The sequence below is a fragment of the Brachypodium distachyon genome, chromosome 3 (assembly GCF_000005505.3).
Source record: "Brachypodium distachyon strain Bd21 chromosome 3, Brachypodium_distachyon_v3.0, whole genome shotgun sequence".
In the NCBI taxonomy this organism is placed as follows: domain Eukaryota; kingdom Viridiplantae; phylum Streptophyta; class Magnoliopsida; order Poales; family Poaceae; genus Brachypodium; species Brachypodium distachyon.
Window position 1 is genome coordinate 20,656,176 of NC_016133.3, and position 16,991 is coordinate 20,673,166.

Below are 16,991 nucleotides of genomic sequence, written 5' to 3' on the forward strand. Positions count from 1 at the left end.
TCTCCTGCAAGACCAAATCCATGGAGAGTATGAGGCATAATTGTTAAGATTAAAGGATTGAACAGTTTTAGGTTAGGTCTGGACGGTTTTAGGCATGTCTTGTGACTTTTGATCAACCCTTTAACGTCAAGTCTCTAACTTAGCGTCGGGTCTTGAGATATGCTATAACGGCAAAATAGCGCACTTTTTGAAACCTTATTAAAATCATGATAAAAATATAATCGCATGTGTATTGCACAAATATTGATCTGATATTACTCACAGAGAGACTTTTGGTATCTTTTGTTTTTGTACAATGTACATATGATCAGTTTTATTTGTTAAATTTGTATATGCATATAATTAACATCTTGTAGTAACATGATTTTTTGAATATTTAAGTGGACAAACTCATGAAGGTTGCATATGAATACATATCATACTGGACTTAGTATTTGAATACCGTCCATTAAATATTATATGAATTCAATAGCTTGATTTCCCCGAAAGGTGGGAAATATGCCTAGAAGATTCTTGTGCCATCATATGGTTTCAATGCCCATAAATACCTGAAGGAATATGCTGGCGTATAAAGAGAATAAGTTCAAACCTTTTGTGCTATTTTCTTGCTAATGAAACAAGCCTTTTTGTGTCTCTTTTCTCCGGTTGCACGTCAACTATCACATTCCGTAGAATTTACCAGATAGTCAACTCAAGGCAATTGAATTTTTTCTATAGCAATAATTCCAACAAAAAATTTAGGCCAGTGAAAAACAACGAAGGGGACATTCAGTTGCCTCTAAAAAAACTTCTATGCCACTCAAATTTGCACTGATTTTAAAGATTCCCACTACCGCTAGTTTTGACCGCCTTGATATTGTTCCTGGGGTAGCCGTCTTAGTGTTGGTCAAGTTTGATTCCTGCTATCAATTTCCATTTCGCGCACTTGGGTGAGCTTTTACATGGTTTTGATCAGGTACGACGCCCTTGGCGCACAAATGTCATTGTAACAGAGCACAAGATGCATTCTTCCTTCTATGGTGTCCGTGTTTCCTCTTATACGATTATACGTTAGCGTTAGCCTCAACCTTTGTTGTCGAGGGGTCTGACCATTGCAAACTGTTCTTCTCTTTTTATTTTTATTATTTTTATTTTTGTGCTTGTTCTTGTTTCTTTCTTTTGTAAGCTGTTTTTTCCCACACCCTGTATCTTGTTCGGCCGTTTGGGTTATGTTACGGAGTAATTTAAAGCCTGGTGTAATATCTGTTGTCTGAAAAACAATATTGGGTCTTTCTTTCACTCGGATAACTGAATATTGGAGTACTTAGTGATTTGACCACATAGACGGGTGGCCACACAGGATCCTGAGCTCCTGACCCCCTTCGTCGTCTACAAATACCCTCCCGCTCGCTCTCGGCTGGCTTGCTCTCCTTCTCTCCCCTTCCACTCGCCTCCTCGTCGCCATTAAACACACAAACCTCCAAAACAAAAGAAAAAGAAAAAACTTTGCGAAATTTTCCCTTTCTCCCTCAAATCAGCCTTAAATCCGACTTCTCAGACCTTTTCGCGTCCGCGATTCCCCCTCCGCAGACGCCCCCAGCGATTTTTTAGATCTTTTTTCTCGAATTTACGAGGTATTTTTTGGGGGTCATTCGTCGCCGTCCCCGGGTGGATTAGGGTTAGGGTTTGGCGGGATGAGGGTGCACGAGGGTGCGTCGGACGAGGAGGTGGAGGAGCCGGTGGCCTCGGCGATGCTGGCGCCAGTGGCGCTGTCGCCGCCGCCCGCCGCCTCTTCGGGGTCGCAGCGGCTGGTTGTTGGGTACGCGCTCACCAAGAAGAAGGTCAAGAGCTTCCTGCAGCCCAAGCTGCTTGCGCTTGCCAGGTAAAACCGAACAGAAACACTCTTTTGATCCCGCGGCAAAACTAGAATCTTTTATGTGGTTCTCCCGGGAGCCGTCCGGCAAGGGATTTGATTCGGGGGAGAGAGAACAGTATGTTTTTTTATTCATGTACTATGTGTTTTTTCCGAACCAAACAAAAATAGAAGAGTTGCCTTCGGACCTTTGACGTGCATTGGTGGGGGAATCATGATCAGATTGCGCTGCCCTCTTGCCCATTTCTTTAAGGAAAAAAGATTTTTGATTGAGAAGTTGGGCACAAATAAAGTACTCAGTGATTTCATCAGAAACTGACTTGATTTGTAAGGTACTCCAATCATTGCTATTCGGTTCATCAGTAAAAAGTATTGGAAGTGGACAGTAAGGGTGTCTTCTGCATCATGTATTCATGTATGATAGTTTAGAGTTGGTCTTATTATTTTACTACTTTTGGAAGGAAACTGGGAGGTACGCTTGTTCTATGGTCTCCAGCAATCCCTATCTGCCCGTTGTGTCTCTGTCAGACTGTCATGTTGACTGTTTATGATGGCTTAACACTCTGTTAACTTGGTGATGTGGGTGTTTCATATGCGACTGCTCTTGTTTGATATCTGAGATCTCAAGAGATTGGAATATTCTCGTGGGTAAACAGAAACGCATCACATGTCTTAGGTCTTTAAAATGACCATGGATGAAAGAAACAAATTCTTTAGGTTGTTCACCAAAAGTCTTAACCATTTCATTGAGTTAAGCTTCATGCTGAAATAAAGTAAAGCAGGGGTATGTTGGCTGTACCAGTAAGACTTGATTGTTGCTGAAATAAAGTAAAGTAGCGGCATGTTGACTGTACTAAAACTTGATACATGCCGTATCAACAAGGATGGAGTAAAGGAGAATTAAAGAAATGGAACATGCTTCTTGCCTCTTTCATGAGTCCTGTACAAATCTGAGCTGTGATCTTTATTTTTCTAAATTTATTGTGTGCTGTTCTGTTAATTTCTAGCAAGTATTTCTGAACAAATTTTTCACAGGTTAATATTGCATTTTATCAATTACACGTATAATCTATTTCAGATCCAATAGATTGCATTTTTCTCTGTGATACTTCTTTGAAGCACCATCTTCTCAATGTTTTCTACTTAGTTTGAATATCTGAAATGAGCCTGGAGTTGGGTATTTTTCTGTGATATTGAACTTATTCTCATTGTTATCTTATGATTTGGTAGAGAAGAAAATATAACTTTGGTACAGCAGATTTTCCTGCTTTAGTAGAATTATCATTGGCGTCAGTTTTCCAATTCAGTTCTTTATTCCATTTATTAAACATATTGGGGTATGAGAACTGCGATATGACCTAAGTAAAAAAACCTAACTGTTGGAAACTCATTTGTTATTTGCAACCATAATATGCTCATTGACCTGAAAATAGGAAACAGCATGTTTGTGATAGTTTTGATAGTGTAGTTTTGCGCATACTATTTGTAATATGAAGTTACTGAAACCAGTGAACAAAGGATCCTATAGTAAAACATCCAGGACACAAAGACCAACCTAATACTTTCATTAGTCAATTGTTTAGTTCTGTTGAAGATGATTGACAACCATTTTATTCTTTATTTGCTGCCCATGATAAGAATGCTAGCTTTCAACTTGTTTACGTTGTGTTAGTACTGTTGGTTTCTATGTCAAGTCTTGGAGAAACAAGTCAAAATGTAAGATGGCTAGAGTATGCAATGCATGGCAGAATCCTTAATGGTTATTTATACTGAGCGGCTCACATGCACTACAGGCTAGCATCTTTAGCAGAATGCTAAGGTGCTACATTTGTACAAAGATGTTACGGCAGCTGCTGTGTAGCCACCTGCCTGCTACTCTTGCGCCATAGAATTTATTTAAAAGTTAAAACAGTGGTTAGGTTGATTGCTTCTCAGCCAAAAAATTGGTTAATGCACGTTGATGATTGTATAGTAAATCTGGTGGCTGTAACAGATGTTCTGTCCCTGTCTTTGTAGTAGAGCAGCTGCGTAACTATGTCATTGTCTAATTCTAGGCGAAAGGTGTTGTGTTTATTTTGATAACTAAATCAAGGGACTAGCTCCCGATTATCTCATATTTCTAGCAGTTCTCTCTCAACCCACTTAGGTCCTTGAGAAATTGCAGGGCATTTTTCAAGATATTTTAAGCAGCAGGTCATTAACTAATCAGTGAAGTTTAGTATTCTGGTTACTGCGATGCTGTCATTTAATATCTGCTAACTTGATCTATCACATATTTAGGTATGGATTTAGGAAGACTCTATTTGGTTAATGTCATTGTGTTGTGCACTCATGCTTTGCTCATCAGTATGATGGATCCTCCTTCACTTGTTGCCCTAGAGGTCACCATGTTCATGAAATTTCATTCCAGATATTCGAATTATAATGTGAGGTCTCTACTGGTTGTAGAAAATCAAATCCTGTATATATGCGGGATTAATTTAAATTTCACTTCCCAAGTTGTCCGTGACTACACTAAAAGCTTGAAGCTGGCTGAAATAATTTCATCATGTTGCTTTTAAACTAATACTGCTATTGCTAATGCTTGAGTATTTCCCAGCCTTTTGTTTATGTCAATTTGATGAATTCTCCTTATACTGATTTTTTTTTCAGGAAGAAGGGAATTAATTTTGTATCAATTGATGAGACTTGTCCTCTCTCTGAACAAGGCCCATTTGACATTATTCTGCACAAGGTTAGCCTCCATGCGGTTCTGGATATGTACTAAATCAAATACTTGATAATGCAGACACGAATACTCCATATATTAAGTATGCTTAGTGAAAGAACCAAAATAAGTTCACCTATTTAATCTTTTAAGCGAATAATCAAGCATCTTTGCTCATTAAGATTTTGTTTGTTTCTGATTGAGTTTGTTGCTTTCCTTTTACCAGCGTACTAACAAGGAGTGGCAGCAAGTTCTGGAGGTAAGTCATGAATACAAAGCAGATTTTCTGATGTGTAAATGGTTACATACAAATAGCTATGTTTCTTATATATTTCTTCTGTTAGCAACAATACAGCTTAGCAATATGATGATTAGAAGTTCAGAATCCTCTCTGGAGTTATTCTAAATAAACTTCTGTCATTTTCTTTAAGGATTATCGTGAAGAGCATCCAGAAGTAACCATCCTTGACCCACCAAGTGCTATCCAACATTTACACAATCGGCAGTCGATGCTTCAAGAAGTTACTGATTTGAACTTGTCCAACAGCTATGGTAAGTTTAGTATATATTCATTTAATACTAGGGACCCCAAGATGTTTTATATTCCATGAACTGGCCCATGGAAAATTCATATCCGCAGCCTTAACTAAGATTTGTCAGGGCCTCTTTCATGAGAGAAAATATCGGTTAAAATTAAAGAAAATTTATTTCCCTTTTTTATAAGATTTGGTTTGTTAGTTAGGGCTGGCTCTATGTATAAAGGAGATACACCGATATGGAGAAGGAAAGAAATGACCAAGTAAAGGGGATCTGTCTCCACAAGCCTCAGGGCCTCTTGGCTGCTGTAACCTAATGTTCAGACCTACTTCAGAAATGCCATCTGGAGTTTGACCTGTGACATTATGTTATAGGTCTTGCATGTGCTTTTCACTCCTTGTGTAAGTTAACCTTTGGTCTCTCTTGGTCCAACTCCTGTAGTCCTGTGTACCCAATAATACAGTTATATTGATCCTTGGAAAGAGCCTTTGCTCACGGTGACAGCATAGGCAAAAGAACAGTGTAATGCTTAATTTGCTCTCAAACTTAACGGATATTAGGTTAATTGTTAATGTCAAATTAAGATTAGCAACCATTGGGTGGAATTATTTCAAACTATGTTATATTAGTGGGATATTTGAGACAAATAATTAGTTGGGTTCTTGAAGGCGCAAAATATTACCCTATTATGCTGAATATGTAGAACTTTGGTTTAAATATTATGGAAAAACATCTAGCTTTTCATTGATTTTTTTTTGTGTGTTCAACAATTACAGGTGAGGTTTGTGCCCCACGACAGCTAGTCATCATGAAAGACCCATCTTCCATACCAGCTGCAGTAGCCAAGGCTGGACTAACCTTGCCCTTGGGTGAGTAGTTCGCACCCTTTGATCATTAGGTTACTAATAAAAATGATACATGTGTTCTTTTATTCTGTTTTGGTTTCGTTCTTGATTTTTAGTACTAGTAATACTACTTTACATTTTGATTTTTTTTCTATGGTCATGCCAGATATATTAATTTGATTAAAACGTGTATGAGTTATTACCTACATCAGGTATAATTTTAAAAAGTCTTTTGCATAGCTTATCTAGGTTTTTAGGGGTTTGGTCTGCAACATCATAATTGTTTTATGGAGGTTAGCCTATCTCACTTGGTTGGGGATTTGATGCATCAACCCAAGCATGTAAGTTCAAGTCCTCATTGGTGCGAATTCAGGTTACTGTTTGGGTTTCCCCTTTAGTATTCTTTTTAAAAAAGTATTTTTAAAATTTTATGTTGAAAATGCTTTTCATGCGTGATGTTAAACTGCTGGTGTTTAGTATTGACATTGGGCTAAATGTGCGGCTGGGTATTGAGTGTGATGATGTCTTGCTGTTAAATCTGCCCTTTAATTAAGTTCAACTACAGATGATGGCCGTGCTGTATAGTTTGATACTTTGATGAATTTTCCATGTTTTTAGTTGATGCTGCTTACTTATTTTAAGTTTATCTTGCATTTTGTTGCATCTTTATCTGTTTGTCATGCATTATGTGTTGTGTTTCCAAAATAGGCAGGATAAAAGCCTCGCCTTTTCTGATGTGGATAATACTCTTCGTGCAGTTGCCAAACCTTTGGTGGTTGATGGAACATCGAAATCTCATGAACTATCTCTTGCATATGTGGATACATCGCTGTCAATGCTTGATCCTCCTCTGGTTCTCCAGGAATTTGTAAACCATGGTAACTTTTAATTCTTGTTCAACATATATGTTCTTTGATATCTGATCTATCCTGAAACTCCCTGCCAAGTAGTGGAAGTCTAGATCTCACTTTAGTGTCTATACAGGCGGGATCCTATTTAAGGTGTACATTGTTGGTGAAACAATTCGGGTTGTACGACGGTTTTCACTCCCTGATGTTAACGCCTATGACATGGAAAACAATGATGGCATCTTCCGATTCCCAAGAGTCTCATGTGCTACAAATAATGCAGAAGATGCAGACATTGACCCTTGTATTGCAGGCGAGGCTTCTTTGCTGGTGCATTAGTTTTAACTTCCTTTTGGTTTACACTACTGCATCTAGCTTGCTTTGTGGGCACACCACACCAGAGTTCTCTTGCTTGGAATGGCATTTGTGCCATTGGATACTCTATTGTACATTTCAATGAATAGCTATTTGCCATTTTCTTGTCTATGAAAAAGCTCAAGTGCTGAAGTTGTTCAGACTGACATAATAAGTTCCCTCTTCCTAAGTTTCACATTAATCGCTTTGTGCGTGTTGCTGAACAACTGTCACATGACAGAACTTCCTCCAAGGCCACTTTTGGAGAAGCTAGGCAAGGAACTACGGCGTCGACTGGTATGAGTAGGTTTCATTTTAACTATATGCAACTCATATTGTTCCTTCTACCTGACATAGTGAAATTTCAGGGTCTTAGACTGTTTAATTTAGACATGATTAGAGAACATGGAAGCAAGGATCGGTACTATGTCATTGACATCAACTATTTCCCTGGTGAGTTATTTCAGCCTCCATTGGATTTACTAATGCTCTTAACCTTTACGCCTTATCCTGTCACTTGCTAGGATATAAACATTGTTTAGATTGTTTTATGGTAGGGAGCGTAGCTATTGTTTGTATAACAGCTAAACCAATTTCCTCTTACTGCCTCTGTATACGTTTTTTAGTGCATCCCATTTGTATAGGTGTAGTATGGTGTTTATGGATGGAAGTATAACATATGTATAACATGGGCTTTACATAGTCTTGTAGTAGGTAAATTCTGCGGATCAACACCAATTTATGATTGCGCGCTATTGCTTAAGCTTTGTTCTTTGTTTACTTGGTGAATTATTTTAGGTTCAAGATAATACTGCACTTTCTCAATGGTCAATGTCAGCTGCTTCAACTCTGTTACCTAAGCACTTGGGTGCTATCTATTTTTTCTCTGTGCCGTGCCCTAATAGTTCTAGTTCAAACTCCACAGGATATGGGAAAATGCCAGGCTATGAGCACGTATTCACCGACTTCCTACTAAGCCTTGTGCAAAGCAAGTATAAAAGGCGTTTAAGCGGGAGCTGAAGTGTAGCCAAGCTTTCTTGCCCGAGGATGGGGAAATTAACAAAACACCGTCCGTGTAACTGTGGCAGCATAGATAGATTTTCCAGTCTGTACATATCAGGGGGGATGTTATTAGCTTGTTGCTGAGGCTCCACCTGAGATATTGAAAGAAAAGAAGAAAAATGGCATCCGAAGGCTTCTTTTCAACAAAACTGGTGTAACCCCTGTTATCCATGAAGTGGATACTTGATACTGCAACGCTGATTTGAAGTATTACTGAATAAAGTTTAGCAACAGCTCGTTAAAGTTGCTAGAGAAGCCAGGGTTAACAATCGCCCCAGTTACCATTGATGTCATTAAAGTTTTTAGATTTGCAAGCAATATGTCAGTCGTTCTGACTCTTTGGGTTAACTACGTCAGGCGAAGAGCTCGCTCCCCTGGAAAAGATTGTCACCCACGGGCTCCCCCATTACTGGCCTCTAACCAAGATTCAGGATGAAAGAAGCATGATCCACACCACAATATGCTTGATGAGCTCATGGTTCACTGGCTTTTGGCCCATAATACATGCCCTAAATGAAATTTTTTCGAAAGACCTAAACCTAATAAGATCCACGAACTGTCAACAGCATTGAGTTAAGTCTGAGCCAAGTAGTATGGTGCCTTGTCTTATTTTTTTTTATCAAATACCAAGTGGTCTTAATTTTCTTATCAAATACTAGTACTCCTCCCAGTTCAAATTAATTGTCGTAACCTAGATAAAGCTGCGATAACTAATTTGAAGGAAGTAGTATTTGTGGCTACCCTTGGTAGTACTATCTAATCCAAGCAATACCCTGTGCTAGCACTCTATATATGCATATCACAAGTTCACAACCCTATGCTAGCAGCCCATGTATGCACATCACAATCTGGCTGGAACGTTGCTGGAAGAAAAAATATATCAAAGAAGCAACTTCCCTCATGTTTAAATTGACCTGTTAACCGAGATCAAGATGTCATCACCTAAATAAGCATGTTTATTAATGTCATCACGTTCTGCACCTGTCTCATTCACAAGTAAGCTCCATCTCTCCGTCAGTCTAAATTCTTCTCATCCATATCCTTTCATACCTCCTCCACAATTATAAATTTCGATTGGACGGTGATTGTTGGTCATATTGGGATGCGTAGATCTGGATGACGCTGCTGATCAGGCCCTTTTCAGTCTGCACAACCATTTATCTTACCTGGCTGATCAAATCATTTTGTTTAGTTCATCCTGTAAATTAAAATCATTATCCGGCTAGCTCATTACGTAGGATCACTTTGCTCTGAAAGAATCGTTCAAAACCATGTGCATCATGGATGAAGCCATTAACCATGATCCTATGGAACTAACTATGTAAATTGTGCCTGTATTTTATTTATGAATCAGTATGCTAATATACTCTGGGACTGGGAGTGACACAACACGGTGAACAGAAGTCTCCATCCATGATTGACTAGTTGAGAGAGTGTTTCTCACGCAAATTGCTTCATATCTTCAAGGATTGGGAAGAGGTGGCGTAAATCTTCCCAGGTATGTGTCTCCACCCGCGACGTATTCAATTAAAATCCCTCGTGAAAGTAAGACCAGAAATTCTGTCGTCAAGAATAAATACCTTAATTTGCAGAGTAGAGGGGAAATCCACCTTCATCAACACGTACTGCGTTTTTTTTTCAAAAATGGGAGCTCCCCGACCTCTAAAGCGATGCATATAGCCATTTTATTGCAACATTATCTCATCACAGCATACAAATCATGGGTCGCAAGATGGATCTTTCCATGTAAGCACTAACTTGAATAAATTAAGTTTGGACAATATACAAGATCAGCTCATGCCTTTCACATTCGAATGCATATCACGAGCTCTTCATTATCTTCTTCGGTCCAGATCACCTATTTTATCTTAGCGCAATTATGGAATGGAGTTAATTATCTCGCACTAATTAATTTAATGAAATCGATCAATATAACTTTTGCCGCCACCCACTATTTGAAGTCAACTCATGGCTTTGCGCATAGGAGAAGATGTAAACATCAATCGTACTGTTTGTTAATTAATTTCAAAGTCTTCCAACTAAACTTTGGGCATAATATCGCCTGAAGCGTGTGACACACATCCTAGCCAACTTAGGTCAAGATTAAAAAAAGGTCCCATTAATTCTTCTTTATGCTATTGAGGAACCTAAAGTCCCTCTCTGAATACCCCAATGATTAGTGTTGGTCATATGCTATTGCAAAAATATACATCGGTGGATGTTAAATAATTAGTTGGTTTACCCTGGGAAAATCTCAATTTCATATAGGCCGCACATGAAGGCAGACAAAAAGATTTGTACCTAGTGATAGGTTGCTATCAGCAATCATTCTCATGCTTACTTGCTGTAAGACACAAGGTCTCAACTCTACTTATCTGGTGCAGGTTAATTCTAGTTACTTATACTGGTCCCGAAGTAATTTGATCACAGTAAAATTAATCAAGTCTCTTTAATTAAGTATAGTTGCTTCAAAATTAATACTACCTCCGTTCCATAATTCTTGTCTCAAATTGCCTAAAAATGGATGTATATATTACTAAAGTATGTTTAGATACATGTAATATTTCGACAAGAATTATGGAACGGATGGAGTAGTTCTATGTAATTTTGTTCAGATGGAATTTTTGTGTGCAGACTAGGCCAAGAGATTCCATACTGTGTTGTGTCTCTTTCTATCTGATACAATATCTAGAGAAAATCAGAATTTTCCCTCTACCTCATCATGCTTGTCTCTGAAAAGTTATTCGTCGGCAAAGCTAGGATTCAATTAATCCCCGTTTTTCGGCTTTCAGGGTGCTTATTTTTGAGGCACTTAATTTCAGCATACATGGAGAATGGAGAAAAAGAACATCGATGCATCGTTTGTGATCTGATGCGTTATCACCATGCATATAGGAGAGGCTGTTAATTGAAGAACTAGGTGCACCCTTTCACATCGATGCATGGCTCGATTGTTTAATTCTTTTTGCCCGAGTGTGAAAAGCTACCGATTTTATCCCTTTTTTCCAGTTGGAGGAGGAAATCAACTGCTTCTATGAGTTTGTGCGCATGTGTTAGGAGACCAAAAAAGATGCAATCTTGTTATCATGCCATGGTTCGTGCATCATCTACCAACAATATGTATTGACCTTTTGTCATTTCTAAGCTTCCAAGATAATTGGACCTTGGTAACCTACCCTAGCTAGTGGCGAGATATTGTATTTCTCGATGTTAGATGCAAGGAATGTAGTCGTGAAAAGCATGTAACATTCCTTTAATTACTTCCTCCGTCCCATATTAAGGGTCACAACTTTGTCTAAATGCGCATGTATCTAAACATCTTTTAGTGTATAGATTATGTAGACAAAATTGTGACATTTAATATGGGACGGAGGAAGTTTCATTTTCCTTCGATCGGTGGCAAGGTTTGGATCTAATTAAGAGTGAAAAGCATCGATCCATGACAGAAGAGATGGCCGGCGCCGAGGGAGGAGATCGATAGGGATAGTTGGTTGGATGCATCATTGCTTGCATTGCCTACTTCAGAAATTAGACATATCATCATGGAGTATTCGGTGATTGGGACTGGAACTTGTATCATTCAGATCTCATCTTCTCTCTTTTTTTTTGAACTGGAAGGCTATGTTTCATTAATCAACAGGAACACTCATACAGTCTTTCCTAGCCATGCATGTCACTTCCTTATCATGGATTAGAAATTTGACCATTAACCATTATGTCATCATCAGGAACACTCATACAGTCTTTCCCAGCCATGCATGTCACTTCCTTATCACTGTTGTTATATATGCATACACATATGATCGAGCCAGCTACCATTGATGTTAATCGTCATGACAAACTTTCAATTTTATTTTTATAATTTTAATATGTTAATCATCGAATTATCTAGTCAGATAGTCGCTCTCTGGGGTTGCTGTGGTTTAATGCTAGTACGTATACATGACGAGCGGCACATCCCGTGGATTGATTTGTTGCGGCAACTAAGTTATCGCTGACGTGTTATATACGCGGCCCGTTAGAGGAGACCTCGACACATATGACGCTTCCTATCTAAGGCCTGTCAGAGATGTCCTGCCGTCAAGTGTGTGTTACCTGAAGGTGGCAGAGATCGCCGTCACTGACGCGTCCATTGTGGACGTGTCGGTGATGACTCGTCAATGCGTTTTGTGGGAAGTTGTTTGCTGACACATCCTATAAGGCTCATCGGTTAAAACTCTTGGGGCTCACGATGGCTTCCAGGCCGTCACTGATGACTGGTTAAGGATGACGAACTTTGTAGTAGTCTAAAGAGGATACACCCTCAATACATATATAATCCGTCCTTTATTAAGCTTAGAGGTTTTTTACCGTACATTTTACTAGTGTCGGAAGAGAGTAGTATTAGGCCGTTGATTGTGAGGGTAATCTGGACATTTCTTAATATCGGCATGGCGGATATGTCCCTAGATATTCGCTTGCAGCCTTTCCCACCCTGCCCTCGATGGTCATCCATACTCTGTTCGCGTCTGTCATGGTTGTACTCGTACCATCTTGCATCTATACGCCCCGATTAATTGGCTGGTCAAGAAGCCGGCCGTATTGGTGTTGATCCCAGGATGGTGGCTTGTACTGAGTGGTGAGTGGGGGGCACCTAGAGATTGTTCCATGGACAATCCGCTCGACTACTTGGATTTGCATTGAATCGATCAGCAGAAACTATATTACTAGCGAGCAATACTCTCTCGGTCTAACAAAAGATGTCTCAAATTTGTTAAAATCTGAATGTATCTAGATATAATTTAGTGTATATATGCATTTAAATTAGTCAAAGTTGAGACATCTTTTATCTTTTGTTGGACGAAGAAAATAATACCAATTAGCTCAGGCCCTGTAGCTAGTACCAACCGGCCGGGAGCTGTGAGCAGATGATCAAGCCCTTGACTAATTTGGTTTAGCTCTTGATTGCATCTTCCCATTTTGCCCTCGACTAAATAAATACTACTCATCTTCTCCAGTAGTATTGGTAGAGCTGGGCCGTTGGATAAGCCCGAGGGACGGTTCATATTTGACGATCCCTACCGTAAAAGTTAGCTTAACGGTCATTATTCATATGGATCAGGCCATAATAAATAATGCTTGACAATTCTCCACTTTTTCTCTTTGATGGGAGTTTTATGTCTCATGACGCAAATATCCATACCATCATTTTTTTTGAGGGAAAATATCTATACCATCATTACAATGAGAGAAAAACTTGTCAGACTTAGCCATGAGTAAAAGTAGAGGATGGAAAGGCTACTTTAATTCCACGGAGGAAGACACAGGAAAGTAGCGGTGAGCTACGAACCAAACAAGATTTTACACAAATAGGAGATAGAGTAGTTGCTAGATGATATCATCACCAATCATCCTCATATGTGTGATGTGTCCATCTGTAATTGGGTGTGACAGCACACGAGCATTTGAGACAAGATTGGTCGGCTCAGGTTTTCTTGTTGGGTTTGAAAAGATGTCAAAAGATAGACATACTCACATACCTGTTATGGCCACCTTATCTATGCAAACTAAACAAATTGGTTTATGATATTCAAAATAAAATTCTAGAATTCTAGACCACGAGCTATTAGAGACGTACGTATTCTCTAAAAAAAACTAGGCCAGCGGGGTGAAGAAACCTCCGAGTATCGTTTGAAAGAAAAAGACTTTTTCACACAGGGCTAGAAAATCTCCGAACCTCATGTCCCACCCATACACAGCGGCACCGCGGCGCCACGTGAGATCAAAGCCGGTCTTAAACCTGTGCTTTGGTATGGGAGGTATGGGACAGATGAGGCGATTTTTTTAACCCTCTATCCTGAAATTTGTCTCCCCAAGGAGTTGAACCTAGAACCAAAAGGGCTACTAGAGCCCCTAACTACTGGGCTAGAGACGTATTCTCTTGAGGTTATATATGCATGAACTATGGTTGGAAAGCGAACCTCCTCAAAAGAAACCTTGTTTCATATGCATGTTGTTTTTTTACTACTCCCTCCGTATCATATCAAGTGATTCAAATTTGTTCAAATATGAATGTATCTATGCATAAAAACGTTTAGATACATGTAATAAAAAGTCACTTAATATGAGACAGAGGGAGTATGTGATTATATGCTTAAAACCATGTACAGGTGACCACACCATGGATTCTCAAAGAAAGAAAGTGACCACACCATGGGTTCTAAAAAAAGTCCTTTGGATCTGGTGGGGCCGGCGCAGGCCGGTGGAGGAGGGTGTACTTCAGTCTGGATTATGCATGCTCTTTGTCCACGGAGATTGGAGACTGAAAGGATGGTCTCTGGTCAGGGTGCATTGTTGAAGTTGTTAACCATAGTGTTGAGGGTCGTCATCGGTTTGCTCTTTGAAAACCTTACATTTATCATTTGTCTTTTATTATGTGTTTTTTTTACTTTCTCTTCCAGCACTTTCATCCAGGGGCACGGTTGCTTGGAGAGGAGGCATGCGCCGAGAATATCTCAAGAGACAAATATATATCCAAGTGGATCAGCTCATTCCAGCACATATGTATTCGCTAGAAAAAAGAAGCTCGGTCCAGATATGTCATGCATGCATCCATCCTCCACCGTCGGAACTCGGAACGAGATCTAACGAATGATTTGACGAATGATGGTAAATCATTGATTCGTGGGGCCACGTGGATGCTCATCAAGCGCACGGACGTGTCAAAAACAGCCGCAACAAAACGTCAACGTACGGCTTCACATCTCAAGAAAGAAAGAAAGAAAGAAGGAGAAAGAAGAAAAAGGACTTGCTTCGCCCGGAGGCAAGCCAGCCAACCAGTTGAGTCTGCTCCCTGTTGGCACCATGTGCTATGGTCTTTGTCTATCAACAATCAATATACTAGCCAAATATCGCCTTTTATAACTACTCCATTTTGGTTTAAAACAACATGTTCAAAAAATAATGATGTAAATTTCAGAAAAGCATAATTTGGGCAGTCATTTCGTCGAACCACACATTTTGAGTCAATTTGTCTCGATCAATCCGAAACCTGGTGGTTTCGCGGTTTGACTTGCTATGGTGTTTGACTCGGCCCGTTAACCCGGGTTCTGCCCTGCTAAAATTCAAGTGTTTTTTTTCAAGTTTTTATTTTTTATTTGAGCTTTTAATTTTCAACCTTTTATTTTTAGCCTTTTGTTTTTAATTTTTAATTTTAATTCGCGGAAAAGTAAAAAAATAACTCACCGTAGAGGACCGGACGCCGGCTCGGAACCATCATCGGTGATACGATGCCGTCAGAACCTGTACCCGTGAGAGGCGAGCTGTCTCCACGAGTCAGTCGGTGATAGCGCGAAGCAGAGAGATCAGATAAGACAAAGCGAACGCAAGCTGCACCGTCCATATCCCTCGTCCTCCCAACGAGGTGACCAAATTGGCATCAAAGGAATGAATTCTTGCCAAAGGGGAGGACACATAACAAAAAGCTCTAGTGATACGTACGTTCTTCCGATCGATCGAGTCACGCACATACAACTGCTTCAATTAATTTGTTATACTGTTTTTGGTGGTAGTCGTGTCGCTAAACCATAGTTAACAGAAAACCGTCTGCAAAATCACATTTTTTTTAGTCAAGTTGTATCAGTCAATCCGAAAATGAGTGGTTGGGCTTTTTGCTTGATTTCTTACAGGTGGGTCCACCCGTCGGATACCACATCGGCCCCAATCCGACCTGACCCATTAGCCCACGATTAAACCCCCTAGCCTTTTTCCCACTCCCGCAAGTTTTCGGAGCCGACATGGCGTCCGATAGGTGGGTCCCACCTGTAAAGATTCAAGTAAAACCACCTACACACCCGGTTTGGAGCTAACTAAGGCAACTTGACTAAAAAAATGTGGTTTTGCGGACAGTTTTTTGTTAAGTGTGGTTTTGTGAAATTTAATCATTTTTTTTCTCAGGGATTTGATCATTTTCCCCACTTTACTTGGAGTTTGATCATTGTCCCGTTCCGGTCTCTTTTACACGTGGCTCTATACCCATGTAAATCACGCATCGATCATTGTCCCGTTCCAGTCTCTTTTACACGTGGCTCGTTCCAGTTTCTTTTACACGTGGCTCGATACCCCTGTAAATCACACATGAAAGTAAAGTAGGGCAACTTTTTTTCTCTCGCTCCTAATGCTTTGAGATTAGTTTGAAGGCTAATCTAGTAGCCACGTGTCACACAATGCACGTGGTCTTTGGAGAGACCATGTCATTGTTGTTACGAAAATTTTGGCTTTCTTGTTATATAGAAAGAAAAAAAAAGAGAAAAGAGGAAAGACCAAAGAAGCTTTGTATCTCTGGGGACTCGGCTTAGCTCGGGGGGACGCCTGGCCGGAATTCGACCGCAGGGCTGCTACCATGTCGAGCTCCATGAAGTAGCCCCTCCCTCTAAAATGTTACTTTCGTACCTTGAATTTTGTTGCTAAACAAAAGATAATTTGGCAATCGATCCCTAAAGTATTGTTCCCATCACCATATGGTTGGTTTGGGTCTGATGTTTTCCCTTTCGGCCATTGGTACTATCCCATGGCTTAAAGTCAATCGATGCCATATCATTTCCCCTCCCCGTTTAATTGGCTTCCATTAGCGTCATGCGGCGTCAATGCTCTAATATGCGTTATGTATATTGTAGTCCCAACTATGTATGTAAATTGAAAACCTCGACCAATAAAATGTACACAAGTAACCAATTCAATCACATGAAAACAATGGCAAAAATCATCTAGAACACAGTGAAAAGAGCAGCATTATCCATGTCTGCACA

At 39.7% G+C, this 16,991-nt stretch overlaps 1 protein-coding gene across 1 annotated transcript; it reads left to right on the forward strand.

Annotated features, from left to right (window-relative positions):
• The first annotated feature begins 1,391 nt into the window (after positions 1–1,391).
• LOC100821944 (inositol-tetrakisphosphate 1-kinase 1) lies at positions 1,392–8,471 on the forward strand. The gene is made up of 10 exons (XM_003573705.4): positions 1,392–1,861; positions 4,505–4,586; positions 4,786–4,818; positions 4,991–5,111; positions 5,873–5,965; positions 6,700–6,819; positions 6,926–7,102; positions 7,385–7,440; positions 7,512–7,596; positions 8,069–8,471. Exons 1-10 carry the CDS (start codon positions 1,674–1,676, stop codon positions 8,161–8,163), a joined length of 1,050 nt encoding a protein of 349 aa, XP_003573753.1. The 5' UTR covers positions 1,392–1,673; the 3' UTR covers positions 8,164–8,471.
• The last annotated feature ends 8,520 nt before the right edge of the window (positions 8,472–16,991 follow it).

Coding starts and splice junctions, on each gene's coding strand:
- LOC100821944 (XM_003573705.4), top strand. CDS start 1,674: ATGAGGGTGCACGAGGGTGCGTCGGACGAGGAGGTGGAGGAGCCGGTG. Junction 5,966..6,699: donor TGGACTAACCTTGCCCTTGG/GTGAGTAGTTCG, acceptor CTCTTCGTGCAG/TTGCCAAACCTTTGGTGGTT. Junction 7,103..7,384: donor CATTGACCCTTGTATTGCAG/GCGAGGCTTCTT, acceptor GTCACATGACAG/AACTTCCTCCAAGGCCACTT.